The sequence below is a fragment of the Seriola aureovittata genome, chromosome 20, assembly GCF_021018895.1.
Source record: "Seriola aureovittata isolate HTS-2021-v1 ecotype China chromosome 20, ASM2101889v1, whole genome shotgun sequence".
NCBI lineage: Eukaryota > Metazoa > Chordata > Actinopteri > Carangiformes > Carangidae > Seriola > Seriola aureovittata.
In genome coordinates, this window is record NC_079383.1 from 5,877,960 (window position 1) to 5,904,927 (window position 26,968).

Genomic DNA, 26,968 nt, shown 5'->3' on the forward strand with positions numbered 1-26,968 from the left:
CTGGAGCTGGCTGACATAGCTGACAAAGACATGTGGGTGTCCAAATTCAAACGCTTGACAGAGGACCTTGAAGATGTTGCCCGTCAGAAGGCCACTCTTGTTCAGAATCACAAATGGAGTGATATTGAGAACCTTCCAAGACCGGACAAACTCGTGTTTGAAACATGGAATGCCATCCCCGACACCTACATAAACATGAAGAAATATGCCTTTGGAGTCCTGTCGATCTTCGGATCCACATATGTGTGTGAGCAGCTATTCTCCACCATGAACTACATAAAAAATAAACACCGCTCACGCCTCACAGACGACAGCTTAAAATCCTGCGTAAAGATGAAGGTGACTTCCTACAGCCCTGATTTGCAGACGCTGTGCGCAGAGGTTCAGGAGCAGAAGTCCCATTAACCAGGTAAAATAAATATTTATGCAGATATTTTGGAAATATTTATTTTTCATTGTTTAGTGACACAGTGCTTTTTTTCCCAATTTATTTTTTAAATTCAGGTCAAGGCTCCGCTACACGCTGTGAAAGCCCAAAGGCGATATGAGGATGACGGCTCACGGCATTTTTTCTTTTTTTTTGCTACATGGATATAGTTCTTTATAGTTCAGCTTTTTAATTCATTTGAAAGAGACATTCAACTCGGCGTGTTGCTTTTTTTAATTATTTTTTCAAGAATTCAAAATGTTCAAAATGTGTTCATTACATAAATAAAATTTAATTTTCTCTGTAGTACTTCGTGGATTTCATAAGCAACACACTATAGTTGTTTATACAAAGTGTAAAGGTAAGAAAAAGCAATATATACAGTGTTATCTTCATTTTAGATGTCAAAAAGTATTTGCGGCTCCCAGTGTTTTCTTTTCCGTGGAAACCGGGTCCAAATGGCTCTTTGGGTGTTAAAGGTTGCCGACCCCTGTTCTAGACTTACTAGGCTTGATTTTCATACTAGCCCACTTTAAGTTTTTATTAAGTCTCTCAAGTACTCTTTTAATACATGGCACCGTTGTAGTTATCAACGTCATGTCATCCATGTAGGCCCTAATTGGTGTAAGGCGCATCCCATCCTGCCGCCTCTCTCCACCTGCAACCCACTTAGAAGCTCTAATGATTACCTCCATCGCCATTGTGAATGCCAATGGAGAAATCGTGCACCCTGCCATAATGCGTATGTCTAGCCTCTGCCATCCTGTTGTGAAGCCTGCTGTGCTTAAACACAGCCTAATATCTTGGAAATACGATTTTACTAAATTAACCACTACTCCAGGCACTTTAAAATAATTTTAAAAACTTTATTAGCAAGCTTTAATGGAGTATGCTTCATTTTGACAAGCAACTGAAAAATCAACTGACACACTGAATTTTTGCAATAAACAAGTGGAACACTATTTTATGAATAATAAGAATTTTATAGTGTGTATTTGAAGAACTAAACTAGTAATCTACACTCATTGTTAATGTTAATGATCATGTCTGGACTTACCGCATATTCCTCGACAGGCTGCTTAGTGATCTGTTGTACCTCCTCAGGCACAACAGGTCCTCATCTTCAATGTTCTCTGACATCTGCAGCATGTAGGTCAGAGCTGAGCACTGGATATCAGAGAGTTTCTTCTCTGATCTGTTCTCTGACTTCAGGAACTCTTGGATCTCCTGATGAACTGAGTGGTCGTTCATCTCCATCAGACAGTGGAAGATGTTGATGCTTCTCTCGGGAGAGATATTGTACATATACATCTCCTTCAGGTTGTTGATGGTCCTATGGATGATTTCTGGACTGTTCTCTGTCTGACCCAGCAGAGCTCCTAAGAGTCTCTGGTTGGTTTCCAGAGATAGGCCATGAAGGAAGCGAACAAACAGGTCCAGGTGGCCATTTTTACTTTTCAGGGATTTCTCCATGGCTCCCTTCAGGAAGTCATCCAGAGATGGGTTACTGTGGTCTTTTCCCAGGAAGTCTTTCAGTACCTCTGTATTCCTGTTGGTGTAACAGTGGAACATGTAGACTGCAGCCAGAAACTCCTGAATGCTCAGATGAACAAAGGAGTAGACTGTTTTCTGGAAGATCACACTCTCTCTTTTGAAGATCTCAGTACAAACTCCTGCGTAGACTGAGGCTTCTGTGACACCAAGACCACACTGCTCCAGGTCTTCTTGGTAGAACATGATGTTTCCTTTCTCCAGATGTTCAAATGCCAGCCTCCCTAGGTTCAGGAGAACTTCCCTGTTAGCCTCCGTCAGCTGTGGACTCATCCTATGTCCCTCATCATACTTGTGTTTCTTCTTTTTAATCCGAACCAACAGGAAGTGTGAGAACAGGTCAGTCAGGGTCTTGGGCAGCTCTCCTCTCTGGTGTGTGCTCAATATGTGCTCCAGAACTGTAGCAGAGATCCAGCAGAAGATTGGGATTTGACACATGATATGAAGGCTCCTGGATTTCTTGATATGTGCGATGATTCTTCTGGACAGCTCTTCATCACTGAATCTCCTCCTGAAGTACTTCTTCTTCTGGGCGTCAGTGAAGCCTCGTACTTCTGTTACCCTGTCAACACATGTAGGAGGGATCTGACTGGCTGCTGCAGGATGGGAAGTTATCCAGATGAGAGCAGAGGGAAGCAGATTCCCCTGGATGAGGTTTGTCAGCAGCACATTGACTGATGACTTCTGTGTGACATCAGACACCACCTCCCTGTTGTTGAAATCCAGTGAAAATCTATTTTCATCCAGGCCATCAAAGATGAACAACACTTTACAGACAGCAAGATCCTCTGCTGTGATCTTCTGTAATGTTGGATGGAAAACATGGAGCAGCCTGAGAAGACTGTACTGCTCATCTTTGATCAAGTTCAGTTCCCTGAACGAAAGCAGAATCAGCAGACTGACATCTTGGTTTTCCAAGCCCTCGGCCCAGTCCAGAGTGAACTTCTGCACTGAGACGGTTTTTCCAACGCCAGCGACACCGTTTGTCAGAACCACTCTGGGTCTCTGTTGGTCATGTGAAGCTTTAAAGATGTCGTGGAACTTGATTGGAATGTCATGGATTTTCTTCATCTTGGAAGTTTTCTCCAGCTGCCTCACCTCATGTTGAGTATTAACGTCTTCACTCTGTCCCTTTGTGATGTAGAGCTCAGTGTAGATATTGTTAAGGAGGGTTCCACTTCCTGTTTTATCACTTCCTTCAGTCACATGTTCACATCTGCTCCTCAGACTGATCTTATGTTGACCTAAAACCTCCTGCAGACGACTATTGGCTGAAAGATAAGAAACAATGGGGTTAGGTTATTTTCATCAGCTACAGAAAAAAGGTTTTTAATTTTGTGGTATTTATAATCATCTTAAATGCCAATTCTCTATGATTTAACAAATGACACTGTATAAAATAAGTCCTGCCTTCAGAAATGATGACACCAGCAGTGTACAGTCTTACTTTGAGCAGTATTGGTCTGACTGGTTGTCTGCAGTCTTTGTTCACTCTGGGGACAGGAGGAGGAACCAGGACCAGGGACAGACAGGTCCCCGTGTGAGGTGATCCACTGTCCACAGGGCCAGCAACACAGTGTCTCTCTGTGGACATGGTATACATTTCATTCTAAATATAAAAACATTCACAGAGACATATGAACAAAACTGCCTAGATAATTAGACAGAAAGTCACTCATTGACTGTTTGCTATATCCCTCACCAAAACAGCAGCTGATCATACACTGTAAATAATTACCAGGATTTCACAATATTCAACTGTAGGCTAATATTTCACACTAAATTGCTGTATTATCACTTTTACAGGATTTAACTTTAATTTTCACAATATAAGATTGTAATTTCGAAATGTACTATACAAACAGTGCCACCACAGTAAACTGCTGTGATATTTGCAGTTTCAATTATTACCAGGATTTAACAGCATTGTATTGCATTATTTCACCGTGAAATACTGTATTAAGATTATCCTCCGCAAAAACACAGCAAATTTCATGAACCGCGCTGAATTGTGGGACCTAACGTTACCGCTGATTTTCAAAATTTAACGTTTTACTGCCACCCGGAGCACAGAAAGGGAAAGGGTCTGCATATTCTGTCAAGGTAATTCATCCTCGTTTTCCACCTTTGCTTTCACTGCATTTTTACATTTTAAACGAGTGTGTTCGTCATATTAATTAGTGCCACGGGTTCTCAGCTCCGAGGCACTCCTCTACAGCTACAATAGCTGAGAGGTTTCGGGTTTATTATTCTTCCGCCAAATTTCGGCGCGTAACTCGTCCCGCAGCTTTGAGAAAACCCCGGTAATATATACATCAAAACGTGCGTCTTGATCCTGAAAGGGGTGCTATGACTTTTGGTGTTAAAATTCCAATTTTTCCCAAAGTTATTGCATTGGAATTTCCTTTAGAAACCCACAAAATTTCACCTTTTTTCTACAAAATTGCACCTTTCTTCTGAGTCACCCAGCTCTCTCATACCTGCACGTAGAAATGTGATTCAAACTATAAAACGGAGGAAAACTTCTGCTCTCTCAAAAAGACAGGAACTGTTTTTACATAACATGTAAACTTTTCAAACTGTGAGCACTCAAAGGAGGAGTGGAAATCACTTTTTCTTCAAAGTTAGAGTGAAAGCGTCAGTTGGCTAGAGTGCGTGAAGCAGTAAAAAATAATCTTTATTTTTATTTTTAACTCGAGCTCACGGCCAACCCGTAAAAAGGAGACAAATAATTCTTTCTGAAAATGTAGACATAGTTGTTGGGATTCATAAAATGTAACTTTGACAGGCAGGGTCTGCACAAAATTTAAACAGGGGTGCCGAGTCCGGCAGCAATACCTGTCTCACTCTCATTGACACCTAATGTAATCGTCTTTTTTTTTCAAAAGAATCTCACTCTGTCTTCGCACTGAGCTTCCTCACTCATTTTAAGGAATATCTGAATAAAATAGAGACTGTAGAAACTTCTGGCTTCAGTGTCTGTCACGGTCTTTTCGGTTTATGAAAAGAAGTAACGGTTTTCTCATAATTAGGAGTTGTTTGAAGCCATGTAGAAGCCAAATTCTGGGATTTTCGCATTGCCATGGCAACGGCAGCTCCTGACCAGTGTGCGTGCGTGCGTGCGCCTAGCAACCAGATAACCAACTCTCCAAGCTCCGCTAGCTTTACATTAGCCGCATGTTAGGTCTTAAATTACATTTAGTTAGCTCTTAAATATGTAAGTCCATTTACTGCTTCCTTCGTTGCTTTTTTTTTGTTTTGTTAAAAGAGTGAATGAAGTTGTGACGGTCTCCGCTGAGACAGAGGAGAGGAGAAGCTACTAGCCCTCTCTTGCTGTCACTTCTAGTCGCGTTGCTCTCCTCCCCAGTAATGTTAAATTTAGCACAGAAAAAAACATAATAGTGGTAATTTAAATAGCGGTTCATGGGATTTATTAACCCTCAGGGGTCGCTCTGTCCTTTTTTGGACATTTTCTTCACTTTTCTTTTTTGATTTGCTGATCATTGTGGCTGTGTTACAGCTGAAGGTATGGATTTCTGCAAGAAAGTGTCTTTTTTGACATATTTTTTAAATCTAATGTCAGTTACTGTCACAGGTCTATTATACACTGGTAACACATTTTGTATCCTCTGGAGTTCCTCACGTCCAAAAAAGGACACACAAAGAAAATGCTATAAAATCATCATATATCAATATTTTTTTCTGCTTTTTTTGCATACATCTCTTAAACCACTTCAGTTCTGCTCAAACCTATCAAATGTTTATTAGTTTTCAGGATTTTAACCCTTTAAATGCCAGTTTGAAGACATGTTGCCTCTTGTTTTATTAAAAAAAACAACACAGAACGTGAGATATTTCCCACATAATACATGATGGAGTCTTTTATATCAAGACATTTCTCAAAACCAGAATATGATCAGGGTGACTTTTGAACACTGGAAATAAATCATGTACTCATCCCGGCAGTAGCCTCCGTGGCACTCAAAATTGCCCTGGAATTTTCTAATTACTATTTTCTATTGTCTGTGTGACTACACTGAGCAGGAGGGGGAGGGGAGGGGTTACAGACACTTGCATTTTGTGTTTTGTTTTTCACTGTACATGCTTGCACATTTTAATTTATATTTAGTTTATTTAGTTGATTTTGTGTTTTTTCACAAATTAAAATGGGTCTTTTTTTATTTAAAACTTATTTATGTATATGTTATGTAATATGTTTATTAATAAAGCCATATACATACTATACATATGTTATATATATATTTTTTTTTGCATTAGTTATTCATTAGTTTTCAGTTCATTAGTTATTTACATTTTTTACAGCCACCAAATGATGGAATAAAAAGTTGATATTGTAGCTTTGGTCATTAACCTGCTGCATATGTAAATGTACTATATAGTTTGATTTGCATTGGTTGTCCTGGTTCTTTGTAGTTGAAGAGATTTTGCTTCAGGATATCGGTCCATTTTCCTCTTCACATAACCACCAGCAACAGATATTATCATCATTATTATTATTTTGCCTGTTTATTCCACTTCTAGTTTGTTCATTTTATGGTTTTGTTGAATAATGTTCCACTGTAAATTTAGTGGGTGCATTTATGTGTCTGAGAATGTTAGTCAGTTTATTAAGCACATAAAGCTGCACAGTAACACTCCGAAATATCACTATCAGTGTGGTGTGCCTGACTGCACACTGATGTACCGCAAAGCCACTGCTCTACAACTGCATATGTATAGAGAGCACAAAGCAGTGGGATTACATTGCAAGCAAGTGGAGAAAGCCTTAAAGTGTGTGGCTCAGTCTTGTGCATTCAAGTGTGATACTATAACCTCGCTTATAAAGCATTTGAAGACACACACAAAAGATGGATTGGAAATCATATGTCCTTTCAGAGGTTGTGACTGCAGCTTCACAGTTGCATCCAGTTTTGACTCACGTTTCCAGGAAGCATAGAGGTAGACGTGTCAGCCTGAGCCTGGGCCCTCATGTTCAGACATTTCTGATGAACAACATGAACCAGAAGTGCCATTTGCTGTGGATGAAACCCTATTTTTACATAACCTTACACTTCTCTACTTGAAATTACAAGCTAAGCTATTGTTACCAGTAAGTACCATTCAAACGATCATTGAGGACTTTCAAAATGCTCATGAAATTGGCCTGTCACACATGTTTAACATTCTGAATGAAAAAGAGACCACAATAAGCAACATTATAGATGAAATTAACAGAGAGGATCTACTCAAACTCTATAACACAGGAGTCCTGAGCACAGATTTTAAGAGGAAGAATGCTTTTAAAAAGAGTTTCCACTATGTTGAGCCTGTGCCTGTATTCTTGTGAAATGATGAAAATGGTAAAGAGTGCTTTGCTCAGTATGTACTTGTACAGGAGACATTGGCTGCACTGTTCAAAAGTGAGTCTGTGCGAGAACAATATGCTGCAACGCGTGTGCAACCCTCCACAGTTAATGTCTATCAGGATGTTAGGGATGGAGAGGTAGTTAAAAGTAATCTTCTGTTGAAAACTGAGCCATCCTCAGTCGGTTTGATACTATACCAATACGCATTTGAGGTTGCTTACCCGCTTGGTTCAGGAAAAAAAAACAGTAAGTGTTGGCTGTGTACTCAACTCTGACTAACATTTTGCCACACAACAGATCCACTTTAAATCAAATGCAACTTGTCCTCCTATGTAGGGAGCAGGACTTCAAATACTTTGGGATGAACAAAGTTTATGAACCACTTATCAAGGACCTTAAAGTCCTGGAGGAGAGAGGTATTGTGACAAGTGACGGTAGTGCTGTAAAAGGTACATCGTTTGCCATTTCAGGAGATGATTTGGGATCCCATTCTATTGGGGGCTTTTCAGAAAATTTCAGCCGGGCTGATCATTTCTGTCGCTACTGTGAGGTAAACAGAGCTACACTGAATGAACCTCTGTCGTGCAGTACCCCCAGAACAGCACAATCTTACCAAAGTCACTTGCAACATCTAACAACTACTGTCACTGACTCGGTATGTGGCATAAAGTGTGACTCTCTTTTTAACCAGCTGGCTCATTTCCATGTCTGTCAACCTGGCCTTCCACCATGCTTAGGCCATGACTTGTTCGAGGGTATTGTCTCTTATGACCTTGCATTGTTCATCAGCAATTTAGTCTAGGAGAAGCATTTTACTTACCTGCAATTGACTCGGTGCAAGAACCAATTCAAATACCAAGGAAATGATGGCTTTGACCAACCAGCAGATGTCTTCCCTTGAAGTGAGAGATTAAGTGGGCATGCAGTTCAAAACGGGTGCTTGCTCAGATTGCTACCTCTCTTGGTGGGGGACAGGATTAAGGATCCTTGTAACAATGAGGTTTGGCAGTTTATTTTGCAGTTGAGAGAAATAGTGGAACTTGTCTGTGCACCAGCCATTACAACAGATCACGTAGCCTATCTGAAAGTCATCATTGAAGAGTACATATACTACAGGAAAAAGCTCTTCCCATGTCATCCCCTGAAGCCTAAGCATCATTATTTGTGCCACTATCCAGAGCTGATCACACACTTTGGCCCACTTATTCGCCTGTAGACTCTAAGGTTTGAAAGCAAACACACATTTTTCAAGCAATCTGCCAGAAAATTGCACAACTTCAAAAGTATTTGCAAAACTCTGACCGAGAGACACCAACTTCTGAAAGCTTATTTGAGTGCAGGCAACCTTTTTCCTACACCTATACAAGTAGAGAATGGTACAGTTTTATGTAAACGATTACAATGACAGGATCAGGGCATCTGTTGCCAGTTACAAGTTCGAGTCACAGTCTGCTTGTAACAGTGTCACAGTTAAAGGCACTCTGTACAAAAAAGGAATGTTTGTTTTTTTTGGGAGCAGTGATGAAGAACTTTATGCTGGGAAAATAAACCTAGTCATCATTTGCCATGATTGTGTGCACTTCGTGACAGAGAAACACACTTATGTAAAGTTGAGAGACATGGGCATCTACTGTGAGTTAGACACAGCCCAAGATCATTATGTTTGCATCAAGTATGATGATTTGCTTGACTACTATCCTCTTCCAGCTTACAAAGTGTATGACCTGACACTAATTGCTCTTCACAATTCTTTTCCAGAGGCAGTTTAAACAGGCAGGTGTCAAAAGCAGACAGGACACTGAATACTGGAGCAGGCTGTTGAGGTAAAAAAAATAACTTTAAGTTGCAAGAAAAAAACACTGATGGTGTATTTTGATAATTTGATGAGGCATTTGGTGGAGTATCAAACTACATTATTCTGTTATATTCATAACTCATCACAAAGTTGCTGTTTATTTAGTATAACTTGTACCTCAACATTTTTGGAATGCACTTATCAGCCATCCTAATAGAAATATAAAGTATATTTTGTTGAGCTGTAGTTCAAGGTGTCGCTGTAGTTCAAGGTGTCTATCTTACAATTGGAGCCAAATCCAGAGTTAGGGTGAAAAACTGTTTTGAGTCTAAAAGTTAAGGGAGTGGAACAAACGTATGGTTTATTTTGTATTTTCATAGTACAGTTGGCATATTTATTTTAAGTTATTGAGATGGCTCTTACCATTGATTGATGAACAGAGGTATTGCAACTGGAAACAAACTGAGATGGGAATAGTTTGTCTGAGTGGTGGCACTCTTAGGGTCCCCACTGTTGTGGCAATAAAGCTACATCAAGTGAATACTGTTCATTGCTGTAATTGATTGATCTGTCACTCTCTCTGGTCTTAAAGAACATGAATCGTGAAGACATAGAGGAAGCAGTCTCAACACATCTACCTGGCCTGTCTGTTCAAACTCTTACTTCCCTGCTGGAGGTGTTAGAAGAGCTTGGCGTTGAGAGCAGAGAAAGACCTTGCTTTAGTTCAAGGGAAGGATCTGGAGAGATGCCTTCGACCAATCCAGTGTCGTAAGCTGCTGAATGGCCTTAAGAATGAAGGTAAATACAGTTGTGGTCAAAAGTTTACATACACTTGTAAAGAACATAATGTCATGGCTCTCTTGAGTTTCCCCATTATTTCTACAAGTATTTATTTCTACAACAGATACTTCTTTGTCACAAAAAACATTCATGAAGTTTGGTTCTTTTATGACTTTATTATGGGTTAACAGAAAAAGTGATCATATCTGCTGGGTCAAAAATATACATACAGCAGTGCTAATATTTGGTTACATGTCCATTGGCCATTTTCACTTCAATTAGGCGCTTTTGGTAGCCATCCACAAGCTTCTGGCAAGCTTCTCGTTGAATCTTTGACCACTCCTCTTGACAGAATTAGTGCAGTTCAGTTAAATTTGATGGCTTTCTGACATGGACTTGTTTCTTCAGCATTGTCCACATGTTCTCAATGGGATTTAAGTCAGGACTTTGGAAAGGCCATTCTAAAACCCTAATTCTAGCCTGATTTAGCCATTCCATTACCACATTTGATGTGTGTTTGGGGTCATTGTCCTGTTGGAACACCCAACTGCGCCCAAGACCCAACCTTCGGGCTGATGATTTTAGGTTATCTTGAAGAATTTGAAGGTAATCCTCCTTCTTCATTATCCCATTTACTCTCTGTAAAGCACCAATTCCATTGGCAGCAAAACAGCCCCATAGCATAATACTACCACCACCTTGCTTAACGGTAGGCATGGTGTTCTTGGGGTTAAAGGCCTCACCTTTTCTCCTCTAAACATATTGCTGGGCATTGTGGCCAAACAGCTCGATTTTGTTTCATCTGACCACAGAATTTCCCTCCAGAAGGTCTCATCTTTGTCCATGTGATCAGCAGCAAACTTCAGTCGAGCCTTAAGGTGCCGCTTTTGGAGCAAGGGCTTCCTTCTTGCACGGCAGCCTCTCAGTCCATGGCGATGCAAAACACGCTTGACTGTGGACACTGACACCTGTGTTCCAGCAGCTTCTAATTCTTGGCAGATCTGCTTTTTGGTGGTTCTCGGTTGACTCTTCACCCTCCTGACCAATTTTCTCTCAGCAGAAGGTGATAGCTTGCGTTTTCTTCCTGATCGTGGCAGTGACAAAACAGTGCCATGCACTTTATACTTACAAACAATTGTTTGCACTGTTGCTCTTGGGACCTGCAGCTGCTTTGAAATGGCTCCAAGTGACTTTCCTGACTTGTTCAAGTCAATGATTCGCTTTTTCAGATCCATGCTGAGCTCCTTTGACTTTTCCATTGTAGTGTTTGTGGGCGTTTGTATCCAATGAGCCCTATTTAAATGGCCTCAGAGAAGTCACCAGCTGTAGTCACTCATAATCACTCAAAAGAAGTTAAGAGGCCATGCTATGAAGCTCATTTCATCGACACAACTTTCTAAGTCACCAAAATTGCTAATTCATGTTGCTGTATGTATATTTTTGACCCAGCAGATTTTGTCACATTTTCTGTTAACCCATAATAAAGTCATAAAAGAACCAAACTTCATGAATGTTTTTTGTGACAAAGAAGTATCTGTTCCAATCACTCTATCAGAGAAAAATCAGACTTGTAGAAATAACTGGAAACTCAAGAGAGCCATGACATTATGTTCTTTACAAGTGTATGTAAACTTTTGACCACAACTGTATGTGTACAAATATACCACTACATTTCAATACAAATAAATATATACAGTTAAAACATAGGGGCAGCGAGGCAATATGCTTCATATTAAATTTTGTCAGAATTTAAATATATATTAGGTCTACAGATTGGATATGAACTGTACTCTGCTCAACAAAATTAAGGGAACACTTAATCATCACAGTAAAACACCAAGTCATTAAATCTTGAGGGACATGAATCTGTCCATTTAGGAAGCACAAGTGATTGTGATTCAATTTCAGCTGCTTTGGTGCAAATGAAACTGACAACGGGTGCAATGGAGAGGCAAAAGCAAGACAACCCCCAAAAAAGGAATGGTTTTGCATGTGGTGGCCACAGACTCTCCTTATCCTTCCTGACCGATTCTTCTCTAGTTTTGTATTTTGCTATTGTCCTTAGAACTTACATGCCATGCTTTTGCACAATTCTGATACAAAAAAAAAATGCTCATTATTATAAACATGTCTGCAAAGTTTCGTCAGTTTTCGAAACATCCTAAAGGCGTCAAAAATCTATATAATGAAAATCACTGCAGGAAAACCAAAAAAGTCCACTTCCTGTCCGGTGAAAATTTTTTGAAAAATATGCATTAAATCCTTTATAATGTGTCCAATCATCCCACAGAATTTCATAAATGTCTGAGCACCTTTGTACTGACATGGCCCTACTTTTGGGGGCGCTATGGAGCCTGCTGGCCACACCTGTGCCCAATCACTATTGAACTTTGCGATTTTTGGTGTTAACCCATAATAAAGTCATAAAAGAACCAAACTTCATGAATGTTTTTTGTGACAAAGAAGTATCTGTTCCAATCACTCTATCAGAGAAAAATCAGTTAAGAGTTGTAGAAATAACTGGAAACTCAAGAGAGCCATGACATTATGTTCTTTACAAGTGTATGTAAACTTTTGACCACAACTTTACATATTTAGACACTGCCATAAGAAAGTTGACCAAATGCACCGCCAATATCAAATAACAGTTTGAAGCTTTTGGATAATTTTTATTTTCATCAGAGCATGAGTGGGTGATGATGAACATTTGGCCTATTATATCAATAAAATAGCACAAATTGCATAGTGTAAATATTTTATTAACCTAAACTTTTTTTCAGCAATATTTTCTCATGTCTTCCCTTATTTTTTTTGTCCTCTCACTTCTAGCACTTCCAGTAGTTCAGATTGAATATGCTGCTGTCCCCTCTTCACCTCTCATAAGTACTCCTCATCCCCCATCCTCGAGTTCGGCAAGAAGTTCAAGCCCTCTTTGCCTTCATCTCCACTGGCTGGCAACCCATGGTATATAGACTTCCAGGTCAGATGGGACAGGATGCCAGCAGCAATTTGAAATGCATTGTCAAATCAAGCAAGACCATCACCAGGGGACAGAAAAGACATGGTGAGGGCAGTTGTGGACCAAATGTTCGAGCATGATCTCAACCCAACAAGAGCAATATGTCACAGCATCGCCCGGAGCATTGTACGGGACTACCCGAAATGTTTTGCTGATGTCGGGAAGAAAGGGGACATTGTTGGAGATGGCTGTCACTCTCTTCTCCAACAAATGAAAACAAGAGTGGAATATAAAAAACGAAATAATGCCCTTGCACGGCGACGCAGAGGCAGAGTAATGGCAAGAGCCCCTGTATATCAGTACGGATGTGTGAGGTGGAGTCCTACAGAACTCCCAGCTGGAGAAACTATGGAAACCTTGTATGAAATCAAAAAGCAACTGTGTAACATCTACTCAGAGAAAGGAATGGGCGGGGCAGAGACAGCAGAAGCTCTGATGGAGAAGACATATATTATCCAACGCCAGTACCTTAACAGTGTTCCTGCACCAGTTGTGGAGATTATGGAGGAGTGGCCTTTTCTGTTTTCGCAGAGAGGCCTTTACGCTCACTTCGGTCTACTGACAGATGTCTCCATCCTCGTTAAATTGCAAGAGGCCATGAACAGCAAAGGAAGTACCATCATTCGGTCCTGCCAGGAACTCAGCCGTCATCCCACGATTGAGGACATCCTGGCTGATTACGAGCCAGAGACATCAGACAAGGCTGCGTGTGTCCTTCTGCTCCTGATGGCATACTTCAAAGAGCCCAAGATCTCCATCATGCTTGAGACTGATGTAAGTTGTTAAAAAGATAAGTAAGCATGTTGTGATTACATTAGACAGTACTGGTATCTTTTAGACTTGTATGCATAAAAAAATTTAAAAATAATAATGAAAAAAAACAAAAAAAAACAACTTGCATTTAACCTTTGTGCACCCCGTAATTTTTCAAACACCAATGTCTCTTGTGCAGTGTTTCTCAACCATTTTTGGCTTCACCCTAGGCAAAAATTCACAGGGGGCCCTCCAACTTTTGGCAAAGTTAGTCTTATTACATGTCATTACGACACATAATGTTCTGACTGATGAATCTCTAAATCAGTGAGACCAGTGAACTGACAACTATGCACCATGCAGAATCTTTGCTGCAACAGTTGTATGATACAGTTATCTTATTTTACAGCCATGCGCCACTGCCGCTGATGTCCAAAGGACAGAGATTCTGCCAAGCACCCCCTACTTGATTGTACAAGGTACTGTTTGGATTTTATCTTGATATTTGTAAGAAATAGGTGAAAATTGTGAATATTTTATAAATGATCAAAAAGTTATTACATATGTTCACATACTGTAACTTGCTGATTTGTGTTTTGAGCATGTTTTTGTTCAATTTTGTAGCTTGTCTCTTCTGATTCTGATCTCTTCTGATTATTTTTCTTTGAGCGTTCAATGTTGCTAAACAGCTAAATGAAACATTCAGCGTTCCACAGCCTTACAACGGTACATGAGGGGTATCTGTTCATTTCAGGTGACCTGATGAAGCCAAGGTCGTGGATGCTGTCCATTGAAAAAAATGTAGTGATGGGACCACATGACAACATTTTGAGCGGGTTGGCTGCACTTTTTGCCAATTTCTACAATCTCAATCTCCAGTACCCTGAGGACAGTTTGTGCACTTTGGAGTTTATTCAAAGGTATAGTCATTTTAAAATTAGCATTTTATTGGATTCCTCCCTTGACCCCCTTATTTAAAAGGATATTTCACTCAAAAATGAGAATCAAACTGACTGACTTTCATTTTTGGATGAACTATCCCTCTCTAATAAATGTTTACTTACCGTAATTGCTTGTATTGCTTTTATGCTTATTAATTTAACATAAAAGATCACCTGATATTAAATTTTTTATTGATTATTTGATTTACAGATGCTTCTTGGGCATCAACCCTGAAACGGGCTCGAAGGCGAAGAGGAAGCGTGGCAACATCAACCCAGATGTGAGCACGTTCAGCAGGAAACTTGTGGACTTTGAGTGGCAGGCAAATTAGAAGGAACTTTGAGAAAACTTCGAGAACCACGTTTAAAGGTTTATATTGGTTTAAAGGTTTTAAAAAGGTTTTATAAAGGTTTATTTTGTTCAATATAATGCAGTAAAATATACATATACTATTGTTCAGATGTTTTAATACTGACTTGACAAAAAAAGGCAAATGAGAAGGAACTTTGAGAAAACTTTGAGAACCCCATTTAAAGGTTTATATTGGTTTAAAGGTTTTAAAAAGGTTTATTTTGTTCAATATAATGCATTAAAATGTACATATTCTATTGTTCAAATGTTATAATACTGACTTGACAAAAAAGGCATGTCATGTTAAATGTAATTGCACTTGGCACTTAACAGTTAAATTAAAAAGTGAAAACGAATCATCATTTTGTTCTGTTTTCTTTTTTTGAGCAGCTGTCAGACTCCACAACTCCTGCTCTTCCTGACCATGTGCAATCTTGCACTTTTTCATGTCGTGTGTACATATCGTGTGTATTGTGTATATTGTATTTATTAGTGTATATTTGGTATATTTTTGTTGTATATTTCCATAGATGTTTATTCTATATATGTTTATTTTTCTGCTGTGGTAAATTAATTTCCCAGTTGTGGGATTAATAAAATTAATCTAATCTAATCTAATCTAATGAAAGCATGGTTGTGTAGGTGGAGTAAAATCACAATTAACAAGTGAATGTTACAATATCTTACAGTATTATTTAAATTGTAAATTTACAGTAAATAATTGGCTAATAATTGCATTACTTTTACAGCAATTCACTGTAGATATTTTCACAGCAATTTACAGTAATTATTTTTACAGTAGTTAGCAGTAAGTCCACAGCTAAATACTGCTTTATCACAGTAATTCCATGGGTAAAGTGTTGTAGTTTTATAAATTACTGTGAAATAATTACAGTAAATTACTGTGAAAATATTTACAGCGTGTGCTGGTCTCATGTAGGGTGATTTGGTGCCCTCTGGTGGACATGCTGAAATAGCAGATATGTTAGTTGAATAGTGGATCAAGCATGCAGTTCATCACTTCTCTGTCCTTGGTTGATATGGATCGCATATGTCTGTGAGTGTTGCAGTATTTTGTTGTGTTATAAGTGTTGAATTGTTTAAAGTCAAATTCATACTGTTTTTGGTTGTTTTATGGAGAAATGTTGGATGGTTTAATTAAGCTAGTAAAGACTTAATTGGCTAAATGGCTAAATGGCTAACACCACATAAGCTAGGCTACAGTGTTTTAGGCTACTGTGTGTATTTGCTTCGTTTAATTTGATTTATTTGGAATATTGTATAGAATAATGTACACAAGGCTACATTCAATGTTTTAAATGTAATATTTCTGCTTTGTTGTTCTGTTTCAGTTTTACAGTTTGTTCTATGAGACTAAAGGACTTTCAGTAAAGTACCCGAATCCATCGCATCCCTTGGTCTTCATTGGACTCTGTTATCTATCTGTCTAGTCTGATACTGGAACGTTAGCTGAGGACAGAATAGTAAAAAGACATCAACAACAGCTCCACCTACACACAAAAAGTGTCTACAACTGTAAGCTTCATGGCTTCTCCGTCCAAATGCCATACGCATGAGATGCAACGACAAAAGGACACAGAAGATAAGAAATCACTGGCAACAAGATCCCATTGCTCAGGCAGCAAATCCTCAAGACATTCTAGTAGGTCTTCTGCCAGTGCTGCAGCACTCAAAGCACGAGCTCGAGCAGAAGCTGCACAAGCTGAAGTATCCTTTGCGACCAAAGAAGCCAGTGTCTTGAAAGAAAAGGCACGCCTTGCAGCAGATTCAGCTTGTAAAGAAGCAGAGCTAGAGGCTGTGTTGCATGTTTTAAAGTTGGAGAGAAAAGCAGCAGCTGCTTCAGCTGAAGCCGCTGTTTTGGAGGTTGGAATAGAGGGAAATGAAAAACTATCTTGTAAAGAGAAGATTCCAGTACCCTGCGACAGTCCAGTACAACGTACTATTGAGTATGTACAAGGCCTTGCTCACACACAGAGTAGTCAAGCCACACTGTATACAGGATTGTTGGATGAATTTCAAGAAACGAGAGAGACAAAAATTGATGTTGCTGCTGGCGGTGGGCAATTTTATACTGACTTAATACCCTCAAAACCCACTTTTCAACTTCAGAGAAACAGCCAGCCCACCCAGGAACAAAACCCTCTCTTGTCCAACTTCAACTCGGTGCCTAAGCAACCAGGTCCTGCACCAATAAACCACAGGGGACCACAGAGCACACCAGGTTTGAATGCTTCCTTGAATGAGACGCCAGGCATGTCGGATACACTAAAGTATCTAGCCAAGCGAGAAATTGTGAAATCAGGTCTCCAAAGATTTGATGATAGCCCTCAAAACTACTGGGGATGGAAATCGTCCTTTACTGGCATCACCCAAGGTTTGGGCCTGTCAGCAAGAGAAGAGCTGGATCTTCTTGTTAAGTGGCTGGGACCTAAATCATCTGAGCAAGCGAAAAGAATAAGTGCTGTACATGTTCAAAACCCGACAATGGGCCTCGTTATGGTGTGGAAACGTATTAATGAGACTTATGGGGCACCTGAGGCAATAGAAGATGCCTTATTTCAGAGAACTGATAAGTTTCCAAAAATCTCCAATAAAGATCACCTGAAGCTTCAGGAACTTGCTGACCTTCTCATGGAGCTGGAAATAGCAAAAGAACAGGGCTTTTTACCTGGACTTGGATATCTTGACACTGCGCGTGGTATCAATCTTATTGTGGAAAAACTGCCATATGGACTGCAGGATAAATGGATCGCACTTGGATCACAGTACAAAGAAAATCACAGTGTCATCTTCCCACCTTTCTGGTATTTTTCCAAGTTTGTCCGTAACCAAGCTAGGACAAGAAACGACCCAAGTTTTGCATCTTTGCTGTCCAGCTCCAGCTCTTTCAAGGAGAGACTTGAGAAACAAAGCAGCAGAGCTCAGGTCTCTGTCAGAAAAACAGGAGTAGAGAGTAATGCAACTATTAGCCCAGATGACACATTAGAGAAAAAGTTTGATGACAGGGAGACACATTGTCCAATACATAAGAAGCCACACCTTCTCAGCAGGTGTCGTAGCTTTAGAAATAAGCCTTTAAAAGAGCGTTTATCTTACTTGAGGGAGAATAACTACTGCTTCAGATGCTGTGCCTCCACAAAGCACATGGCAAAGAACTGCAAGCTCAAACCAAAGTGTGCAGAGTGTGACAGCAACAGGCACATCACAGCGTTGCACCCACATGTTTCACCTGACTACGCAGAGACCTCAACAGTGGTGATGCAGCATGGCGGGGAGCAGGATGAAGAGGACTCACCTGCTGTGACCTCAAAATGCACGGAGGTGTGCAAGGAGATAACCACACCAAGATCCTTGTCATAGGAGAAGTGTGTCTGGGACAAGCCCATAAGCCAGATAGTGTGTCTGTTTTCAAGACAAACACACTGTTTAATGGAAGGCCGTCTACTCTCAATCCCTGCTTAAACAGTTTTCATGTCAAGGAGACTTTGGCTGATGCTACAAAACAGTCCAACTGTTATCTTCAAAAGGGAACCAAGTCTACAGACAACCTCGGCTCAGCAGTCTTCATCAGGATGCAAGATGATGAACAACGTGCTCTCTCCACAGATGACAAAATGTTTCTTGAGGTCATGGAGAGAGAAGTTTTTAGGGATGATTGTAACATCTGGGTCGCTCCATTGCCCTTTCGAGTCCCTCGTCAGCGGCTACCGAACAACAGAGAGCAGGCCTTTAGAAGACTTCTGGCTCTACGTCGCACTCTAGATAGAAAGAAGGACATGAAAGACCACTTTGTGAGTTTTATGGCAAAGATCTTTGAAAACAAGCTGGCAGAACCAGCTCTGCCTTTGCAGAGTGATATGGAATGTTGGTATTTACCAATATTTGGAGTATACCACCCCCGTAAGAAAGGAGAAATCCGAGTCGTGTTCGACTCAAGTGCTAAGCATGAAGGTGTGTCGTTAAATGATGTCTTGTTGAGCGGCCCAGACCTCAACAACACACTTCTGGGGGTTCTCATGCGCTTTCGTAAAGAGCCTGTAGCTGTAACCGCAGATATACAGCAGATGTTCTAATGCTTCACAGTGAGGGAGGAGCATCGTGATTACCTCAGATTTCTCTGGTACAGGGATAATGACTTGCAGAAGGACATTGTGGAATTCAGGATTAAGGTACATGTGTTCGGGAACAGTCCCTCCCCAGCAGTCGCGATATATGGATTGAGAAGAGCTGCTCAGGCTGGTGAAAAGAAGTACGGCTCTGAAGCAAAGCAGTTTGTTCTCAGAAACTTCTATGTCGATGATGGGTTGGCCTCTTTACCGACAGAAAAGGAAGCTGTAGACCTGTTGAAGAGGACGAGAGACATGTTGGCAGAGTCCAACATACGGCTGCATAAGATCGCCTCAAACAGCCATGCTGTCATGGAGTCATTCGCCGCACAAGATCTGGCTAAGGACCTGAAAGATTTAGATCTAGGGTCAGATCCCTTACCACCACAGAGAAGTCTCGGATTAAGCTGGGATCTGGATTCTGACCATTTCATCTTTCAGGTATCAAGAGAAGAGAAACCCTTTACCAAGAGGGGCGTACTGTCAACTGTGAACAGTCTTTTTGATCCTTTGTTATTTTTGGCCCCTACTACTGTGCAGGGAAAAGCACTGATGAGAGAACTGACCTCGGAGCAGTACGAATGGGATGAGCCCCTCCCACTCATAAAGCAAGAATGCTGGAAATATTGGAAAGACTCTCTGATGGACCTGGAGCATATCAGCATTGCAAGGCCGTATGTTGCAACATCTCTGTCCCGTTCCCAGCAGAATGAGATTTGCATATTCTGTGATGCTTCAACAGTGGCCATAGCAGCTGTGGCGTACCTATGAGTTGAAAACGTGGATGGACGATGTCACGTTGGCTTTGTAATGGCAAAAGCTAAACTCGCACCACGTCCTGCTCACACAATTCTAAGATTGGAATTGTGTGCGGCCGTTTTGGCTGTGGAGATGGCTGAGCTGATTTCACGTGAGCTGGATGTTGACCTATATGCTGTGAAGTTTTACACGGACAGCAAAATAGTTCTAGGTTACATCCATAACACCTCTCGTAGGTTTAATGTTTATGTTGCAAATCGCATTGACAGAATACGACGATCAACACACTCTGATCAGTGGCATCATGTCACTACGGACCAGAATCCAGCGGACCATGCCACCAGGCCAATTTCGGCAAGACTTTTAGGGCAGACTAACTGGTTCACTGGCCCGGAGTTCCTCAAACGAGACAGAATAATGAAGTCTGTGTCTGAAAAAGAAAAAACCTTTGAGCTGGTAGATGCTGATACTGATGAGAAATACGGCCTCAAGTTGTTGCTTTTGTAACAGGAACCAAAGAAGAAAGGCTCAGTTCTCATCGATTTGAACGTTTTTCAAGTTGGAGATTGATGATCTGGGGCATTGCAAGACTCATCACATTTGCCAGGACCTATTCTAAAACTCCAAACCAAGGAAAAGGGAGTGTACAGTCACAAGCCAAAATCACAGTAATTAAATGTGTACAGGGAGAAGTCTTCAGTGATGAGCTCCGCAGGCTGAAAAAGGGCCTTGAAATCTCCAAACAAAGTCCTCTTTGGAAGCTAAACCCTGTAATTGATCAGGACGGACTGCTCAGGATTGGAGGACGATTGCGAACAGCAGAGCTTTCAAATGATGAAAAGCATCCCTATATCCTTCCCAAGCGGCATCATGTATCTACTCTTTTAGTACGTCATTATCATGAAGTGGTTGTACATCAAGGCCGTCACCTCACAGAAGGAGCCCTTCGGTCAGCCGGGTTATGGATTGTCAGTGCAAGGAGACTAGTTTCAACTGTCATTCATGAGTGCGTCACCTGCCGTAAACTATGTGGGAGCTTAGAAAACCAGAAAATGGCAGATTTGCCAGCAGATAGACTCTCCACCGAGCCACCTTTCACCCATGTTGGAATGGATATTTTTGGACCCTGGAACATTACCTCACGGCGTACTAGAGGAGGAATTGCCGAAAACAAGCGCTGGGCTGCTCTTTTTACCTGTCTTTCAACAAGAGCAGTTCACATAGAGGTAATAGAGTCAATGACAACCTCAAGCTTTATTAATGCGTTGAGGAGATTCTTTGCTGTTCGAGGTGGACCGAGCTTGGACCTTTAACCCACCCTATTCCTCTCACATGGGTGGGCCCTGGGAGAGAATGATAGGCATTGCACGCCGCATCTTAGATGCAATGTTGCTACAATCTGGTCTTACACGTCTCACCCATGAAGTTCTTACCACACTCATGGCAGAAGTGATGGCAATTATGAATGCTAGGCCGCTGGTGCCTTTGTCGTCAGATCCAGAGACACCTGCCGTCCTGACACCAGCAATGCTTCTGACACAGAAGGTGGATGTAGTATCAGCTCCTGAAGGAGACTTTGGTCCACAAGATCTTTATGCAAAGCAGTGGAGACATGTTCAAAGTCTTGCTGAGACATTTTGGAAACGCTGGAGGCAAGAATATCTGACCACATTACAGCCTCGCAGAAAGTGGACTGTGGAGAGACGCAATGTTCAAGTCGGAGACGTTGTTTTGTTAAAAGACAATCAAGTCAAACGTAATGAGTGGCCTGTAAGTCTTATTGTGAAGAGTATTCCCAGCAAAGACAACGTGGTCAGGAAGGTGGAGGTTAAGGTGATAAAAAATGGCACTGCTAAGGTCTACTTGCGACCAATTACGACATTATTGTTCTACTTCCTTGCAGAACTTAAACTATGTACACTGTAAGAGTTCATGTTAATCAAAAGTGTGGTATAACATTTAGTATACCAGGCGAGGAGTGTGCTGGTCTCATGTAGGGTGATTTGGTGCCCTCTGGTGGACATGCTGAAATAGCAGATATGTTAGTTGAATAGTGGATCAAGCATGCAGTTCATCACTTCTCTGTCCTTGGTGGATATGGATCGCATATGTCTGTGAGTGTTGCAGTATTTTGTTGTGTTATAAGTGTTGAATTGTTTAAAGTCAAATTCATGCTGTTTTTGTTTGTTTTATGGAGAAATGTTGGATGGTTTAATTAAGCTAGTAAAGACTTAATTGGCTAAATGGCTAAATGGCTAACACCACATAAGCTAGGCTACAGTGTTTTAGGCTACTGTGTGTATTTGCTTCGTTTAATTTGATTTATTTGGAATATTGCATAGAATAATGTACACAAGGCTACATTCAATGTTTTAAATGTAATATTTCTGCTTTGTTGTTCTGTTTCAGTTTTACAGTTTGTTCTATGAGACTAAAGGACTTTCAGTAAAGTACCCAAATCCATCGCATCCCTTGGTCTTCATTGGACTCTGTTATCTATCTGTCTAGTCTGATACTGGAACGTTAGCTGAGGACAGAATAGCGAATTACTGTGAAAGTAATGCAATTATTAGCCAATTACTTAATGTAAATTTACAGTGAAAATTCTTACAGTGTAGCTTAGTAAGTGTAACTAGACATGTCAGGCATGGTGAAGGTGTTTAATAAGAGGGTTACTCACCATTTAAATAGGTGTATGGTTGTGTCTTTTTTTTAATCATGTTTCCATAACTCAAACCACAAGACCCAAGTGCAAGCAATTGATTGGTGTAGTCATGATTGTCACAGACTGAATCAGCAGCTTTTATCTGTGGTTTTGCTGCCAAGGAGAAAATAAATATCTGGCGAGTGAAAACAAGTCAAACAGTGTTATAATTACTGCTGTCACAGATGATGAGGAACTCAAGTCTGAACAATGCTAACAGGAGAGAGTATGAGTCTGTGACTGACAGACATGATATATAAATATGGGATTTACCATATTATTCTTTAATGGAAGTATTTCATGAAATCAAGAGATTCTTACATTAAGTAGGCACAGACCCTAAAACCAAGGAGACAGAGCCACGACCAGACCAGAGCTGGATCAAGGGAAGTGTGTGTGGATGACAATTTTGATGATCCAAAGTGCACGGTCTAAAGTTTGTGGACCTTGCACCTTGGTGGATTGCTATTATAAAGTCGCAGTGTTTCACACAAAATCAGAGTTGATGATATATTGTGACTGACCAGTTAGCCCAGTCCTGGTTTACGCGCACAGCAGCTCTGTGCGCCCTTAGGGGAAAGGAAGGGCTGACTGAATCAATGTTCTGCAGGCAGCTCTACAAAGAAGCAACGGCGCAAACAACGTTAGACATCTTTGTTGTCGTTTTAGGAGAAATGTGAATGCATTTTTCGGTTCGTAATGAAACTGGTGGGATAAATTTAGTCTCTGTGATGAGTGGGCAACACTGTGGAACACTCCAGTGTGTAACAGGTAGTGTGTATGCATGTTATGCATCTGCCTACACATATTACTCTCTTGACAATGCACCTGTGGGGATAGGCATGGTTGGCATGCAGCTGCAAGAGAGAGGTGTGGAGAGGGCTGATGAGAGTAGTGCCAGGTGAAGTGATTGATCAGCTGCTGCCTGTTAATGATTCTTTTCCATTAAATTCCATTAAACATGCTCCCACACAATACACAGCGACAGTAGGGACAACTAAGACCCACTGAGGTACAGCTGGAGGAAAGGGAGGAGAAAGGACATCCTCAAGTCCTCATCTGATCCTCAATGTGCTGTCCAAGAGAGACAGACACCTGGACAAGCAGGCTGAAAGACTGTATTACATGAGTCATTGGTGAAGACTGAATCCAACGGTGTGTCAAGTTCTGGAGCCTCTGACCCCAGTGTTAATCCAATGATGAATAATCACAGTAAAGTGCTAATGAAAAAAAGTCTTCTTTTTGAGGGAATGTTGTTTGTCTTGTTTACTGGACAGGCAGTGACTTGTAAGACCAATGGAGATAAACCTTACATGCAGTTATGGTCTTTCATGGTTGTACAATGTTGTTGCAATTTTGTGATTTTTAAAGTGATGTTCACATAGTGAACAGTTACACAGAAATAATGTTCCTGGAGAACCTTATTAATTTAACATATCTTGACATTGTATTTGTATACAAAGACAAAAGGAGAGTCTCAGCACTCACTTTCAGTAAATCCAGGAAAGCTATTGAAAACGAAAAACTGATCACTGTGAAGAAAATAAATGTTCTTAAGGCACTCTCAGGCAGGTCAAGGACAGATGTGTTAGTCTTTTTTAGTTGACCATAGTGAAATTGAAGTGCAGATCTATTTCAACTGAAAGCTAAAACAATTTAGCTCTGAAAAGGGATTTGGTAATATTCTGATTTAGTAAGTGAACTGGCTAAAATGCTATTGAACCCCTCCCTTCTCATATCCAGTCTGTTCTGCATCCAGTAGAAACAGTGTCTTACTTTGTGCCTGAGGGTCCAGGTTCATTACTGAAGGTTGGAATATCTTGTTTGGACCGGTCAACCTTCATAGACAGGCCGCTGGATAGTAGAGACCTTCTGTCCAGCTCTTCATCCGAATCACTCATATTCTCAAGTCTGAGCAAATACCTGTATTACTGGAGACACATACACAGGTCACAGGGGAGTATCCAAAACAGCCATATTGTTTCCTCACAAGGAAAATCTGATCCTAAAACTACTTTCCTGGTGTAATGCTGCAATCAGAGATTCAGTTTTACTAGCGCAGACATCATTACTTCTAATATGGGAAAAATGTTAATTCATGTTACTGACGAAATATGGTTCATTTGTCAGGACTGAAAGTTGGCCTAGTTCTCAGCCACAAGTGGAAGGTGCCGGTGGAGGAGAGGATCAGAGCGCGAGAGAGGAGTCAAGGCGAGAATACCAAGTCTTTAGGAGTGTATTAACGAGTGTATTAAAGCTGGCGCTTACATGACTTTATCAGTTTTTATCAATCTTCCCAGATGTTCTGAAAAGCAGAGTGAGTGGCTTTGACATGCAGTACCCTTACTTGGAAAAAAAGAGTCACACCCAAGACTGACAAAACAAAAAGTAATAAACACACACACAGAGTACACTGTATAAGTCAACACTCCACCTCATAGAATCAACAGATCCTGATTTTCTTCTACAGTTCACACAGAGACAACAGAGTCAGAGAGTTAGACAGCACTCACCTTGTTTTCCTGCTCCTGATCTCTCCACTGTAAAACAGTCTGATCGGATACTTGAGCTTCAGTGTTCCCTCCCTGTAATGTACCTGGATTACATGTGCAGAATTGCTCTTCCCATGCCCCTCCCTTGGAGGATGTGTCTGCGTGACACATTGGCTTCTTAAAGAGATGTGAGAATCTCTCTTGGCTTGAATACCACAAATGTTAATATGAATATAAAAGATTAGAGCTGACTATACCATAGCGTTACCCTGTCGTGCTCTCGTGAAATTGCAGCATTACAAATTACTCAGTTGAGTTATTACTTTTCTTTTATAACCTTGGAAAATGGCTAAAATGTCTACAAAAAATATTTCTTATACTCATATGTAAAACTCATTCAAAGTGAATGTGACAACAATCAAACCTTCACCAAACATTTACTGGATGGAGTGATCTATCGTCACAAGTACATCTTCCAATGGCCCACGGTGAAACATAAAAGGCAGAAATCGTCTTTTCTACAGTGAGAAAGCATGGACTGTTTGGCATGGAGGAATAGGCTAACTCCTCAAAGTGCTGTTTAAGGAACAAAACAATACAAAACAACACTCTGTGTGTGGCCTTGGGTCCAAATCCAGCTACCGCCTACATAGCCAGAGAAGGCTTTTTGTCTTTTTCCCTCTAGTTTCACACATTACAATCAGTCAACATAACAAATACATTGATTATGTTTCAAACAAAAATGGAAAACAATTTAAATGCCAGTTGACCCATGCACTTTGATTACATTAATTATTAAGTTCCCAAACCACACATGAATAGGAACAGCCAAATATTTTCTTCCACTGAATTAATTTTTTTTTAACAATGATAGAAAAATCTGAAGTCCGTCATTTTTTTACAAATTGCAACAGAATCATACGGCAAACACCATCATCATTATTTTATTACTTTGCTTACATTGCTTTCATCATTCTCTTTCTTCTCCTCCTTCATTTGTTCCATTATCTAAACTCAAAAGGTGTCTTTTTGTAAAATGGTTTTATTTTTTTTCTCCTTGGCATGTACTTCACATTGGACCTGCAGGCTGCCAAGAATCTTTGGTTTCTGGAGAAAGTCTGAGTCCGATAATAACAGCTATATGATAAGTCTGTCAGAAACATGAACACTTGGTGGTTTTCACACTTTCTTGTTTGCGTGGTAGTAAAACTTCTAACCTCACTGACTGTTATGAAAGACACAGTACATTTCATTAAGTGTATATTAATACACTCTTATGTTAAGTATGTGTGTGTTAAGTTGTTTGCACTGATCACATTGACTTATGTAATATACTTATCTTTGTCATGGACTTTGATTTGATCAATATTTCATATAAAAAAAAAACACCTTCATAAGATTTTCTACTTTAACAATTTTGATTATTATTATTATATAAGAATTAGACAGCACACATAAAGAATTATTACATTTTTTATGTTTGTGCTTCCTCCTTAATATTGCAACTTAAAGTCAATCTGTTTTCACCTCAGATTCACAGCCAATTCTGTGTATTCTTGAAATCATAAAAGTTAGACACAGTACACAGAGATAGCTGGGGAAAAAAATGTAGTGGGGAATGCTCCACAGTGTAGGTGAATGAGTGTAGAGTTGCTGAATGCAGACCCAGACCACACTCCTCTCCCAGCCAACTCCCTAATCAGAGCCAGGCTCTAGAAGGCACCTACTGGCCTATGGATCTCAAATTTGTCCTCAATGCGTCTTGGGTGCATTCATGTCACAAGACGCAAAACATTGCTAGAGTTTTATTGTTATGATCGGGTATCTTGTATATTTTGTTATTTAAATCATTTATTTTTGTGCACTAAAGAAAGCGATGGACAATATTGATTTATTGATTTT

At 40.3% G+C, this 26,968-nt stretch overlaps 1 protein-coding gene across 1 annotated transcript in view; it reads right to left on the bottom strand.

Moving 5' to 3' along the window:
* LOC130161647 (NACHT, LRR and PYD domains-containing protein 12-like) overlaps window positions 1-26,246 on the bottom strand; it is a 47,115-nt gene extending 20,869 nt beyond the window's left edge. Inside the window, exons 1-3 of the mRNA XM_056365054.1 lie at window positions 24,351-26,246; window positions 3,426-3,562; window positions 1,485-3,249 (exon numbers count right to left, since the gene is read on the bottom strand). Coding sequence (XP_056221029.1) covers window positions 1,485-3,249; window positions 3,426-3,562; window positions 24,351-24,475 — 2,027 coding nt within the window. The 5' untranslated portion in view covers window positions 24,476-26,246. The remainder of the gene's footprint in view (window positions 1-1,484; window positions 3,250-3,425; window positions 3,563-24,350) is intronic.
* Between the last annotated feature and the right edge of the window lie 722 nt (window positions 26,247-26,968).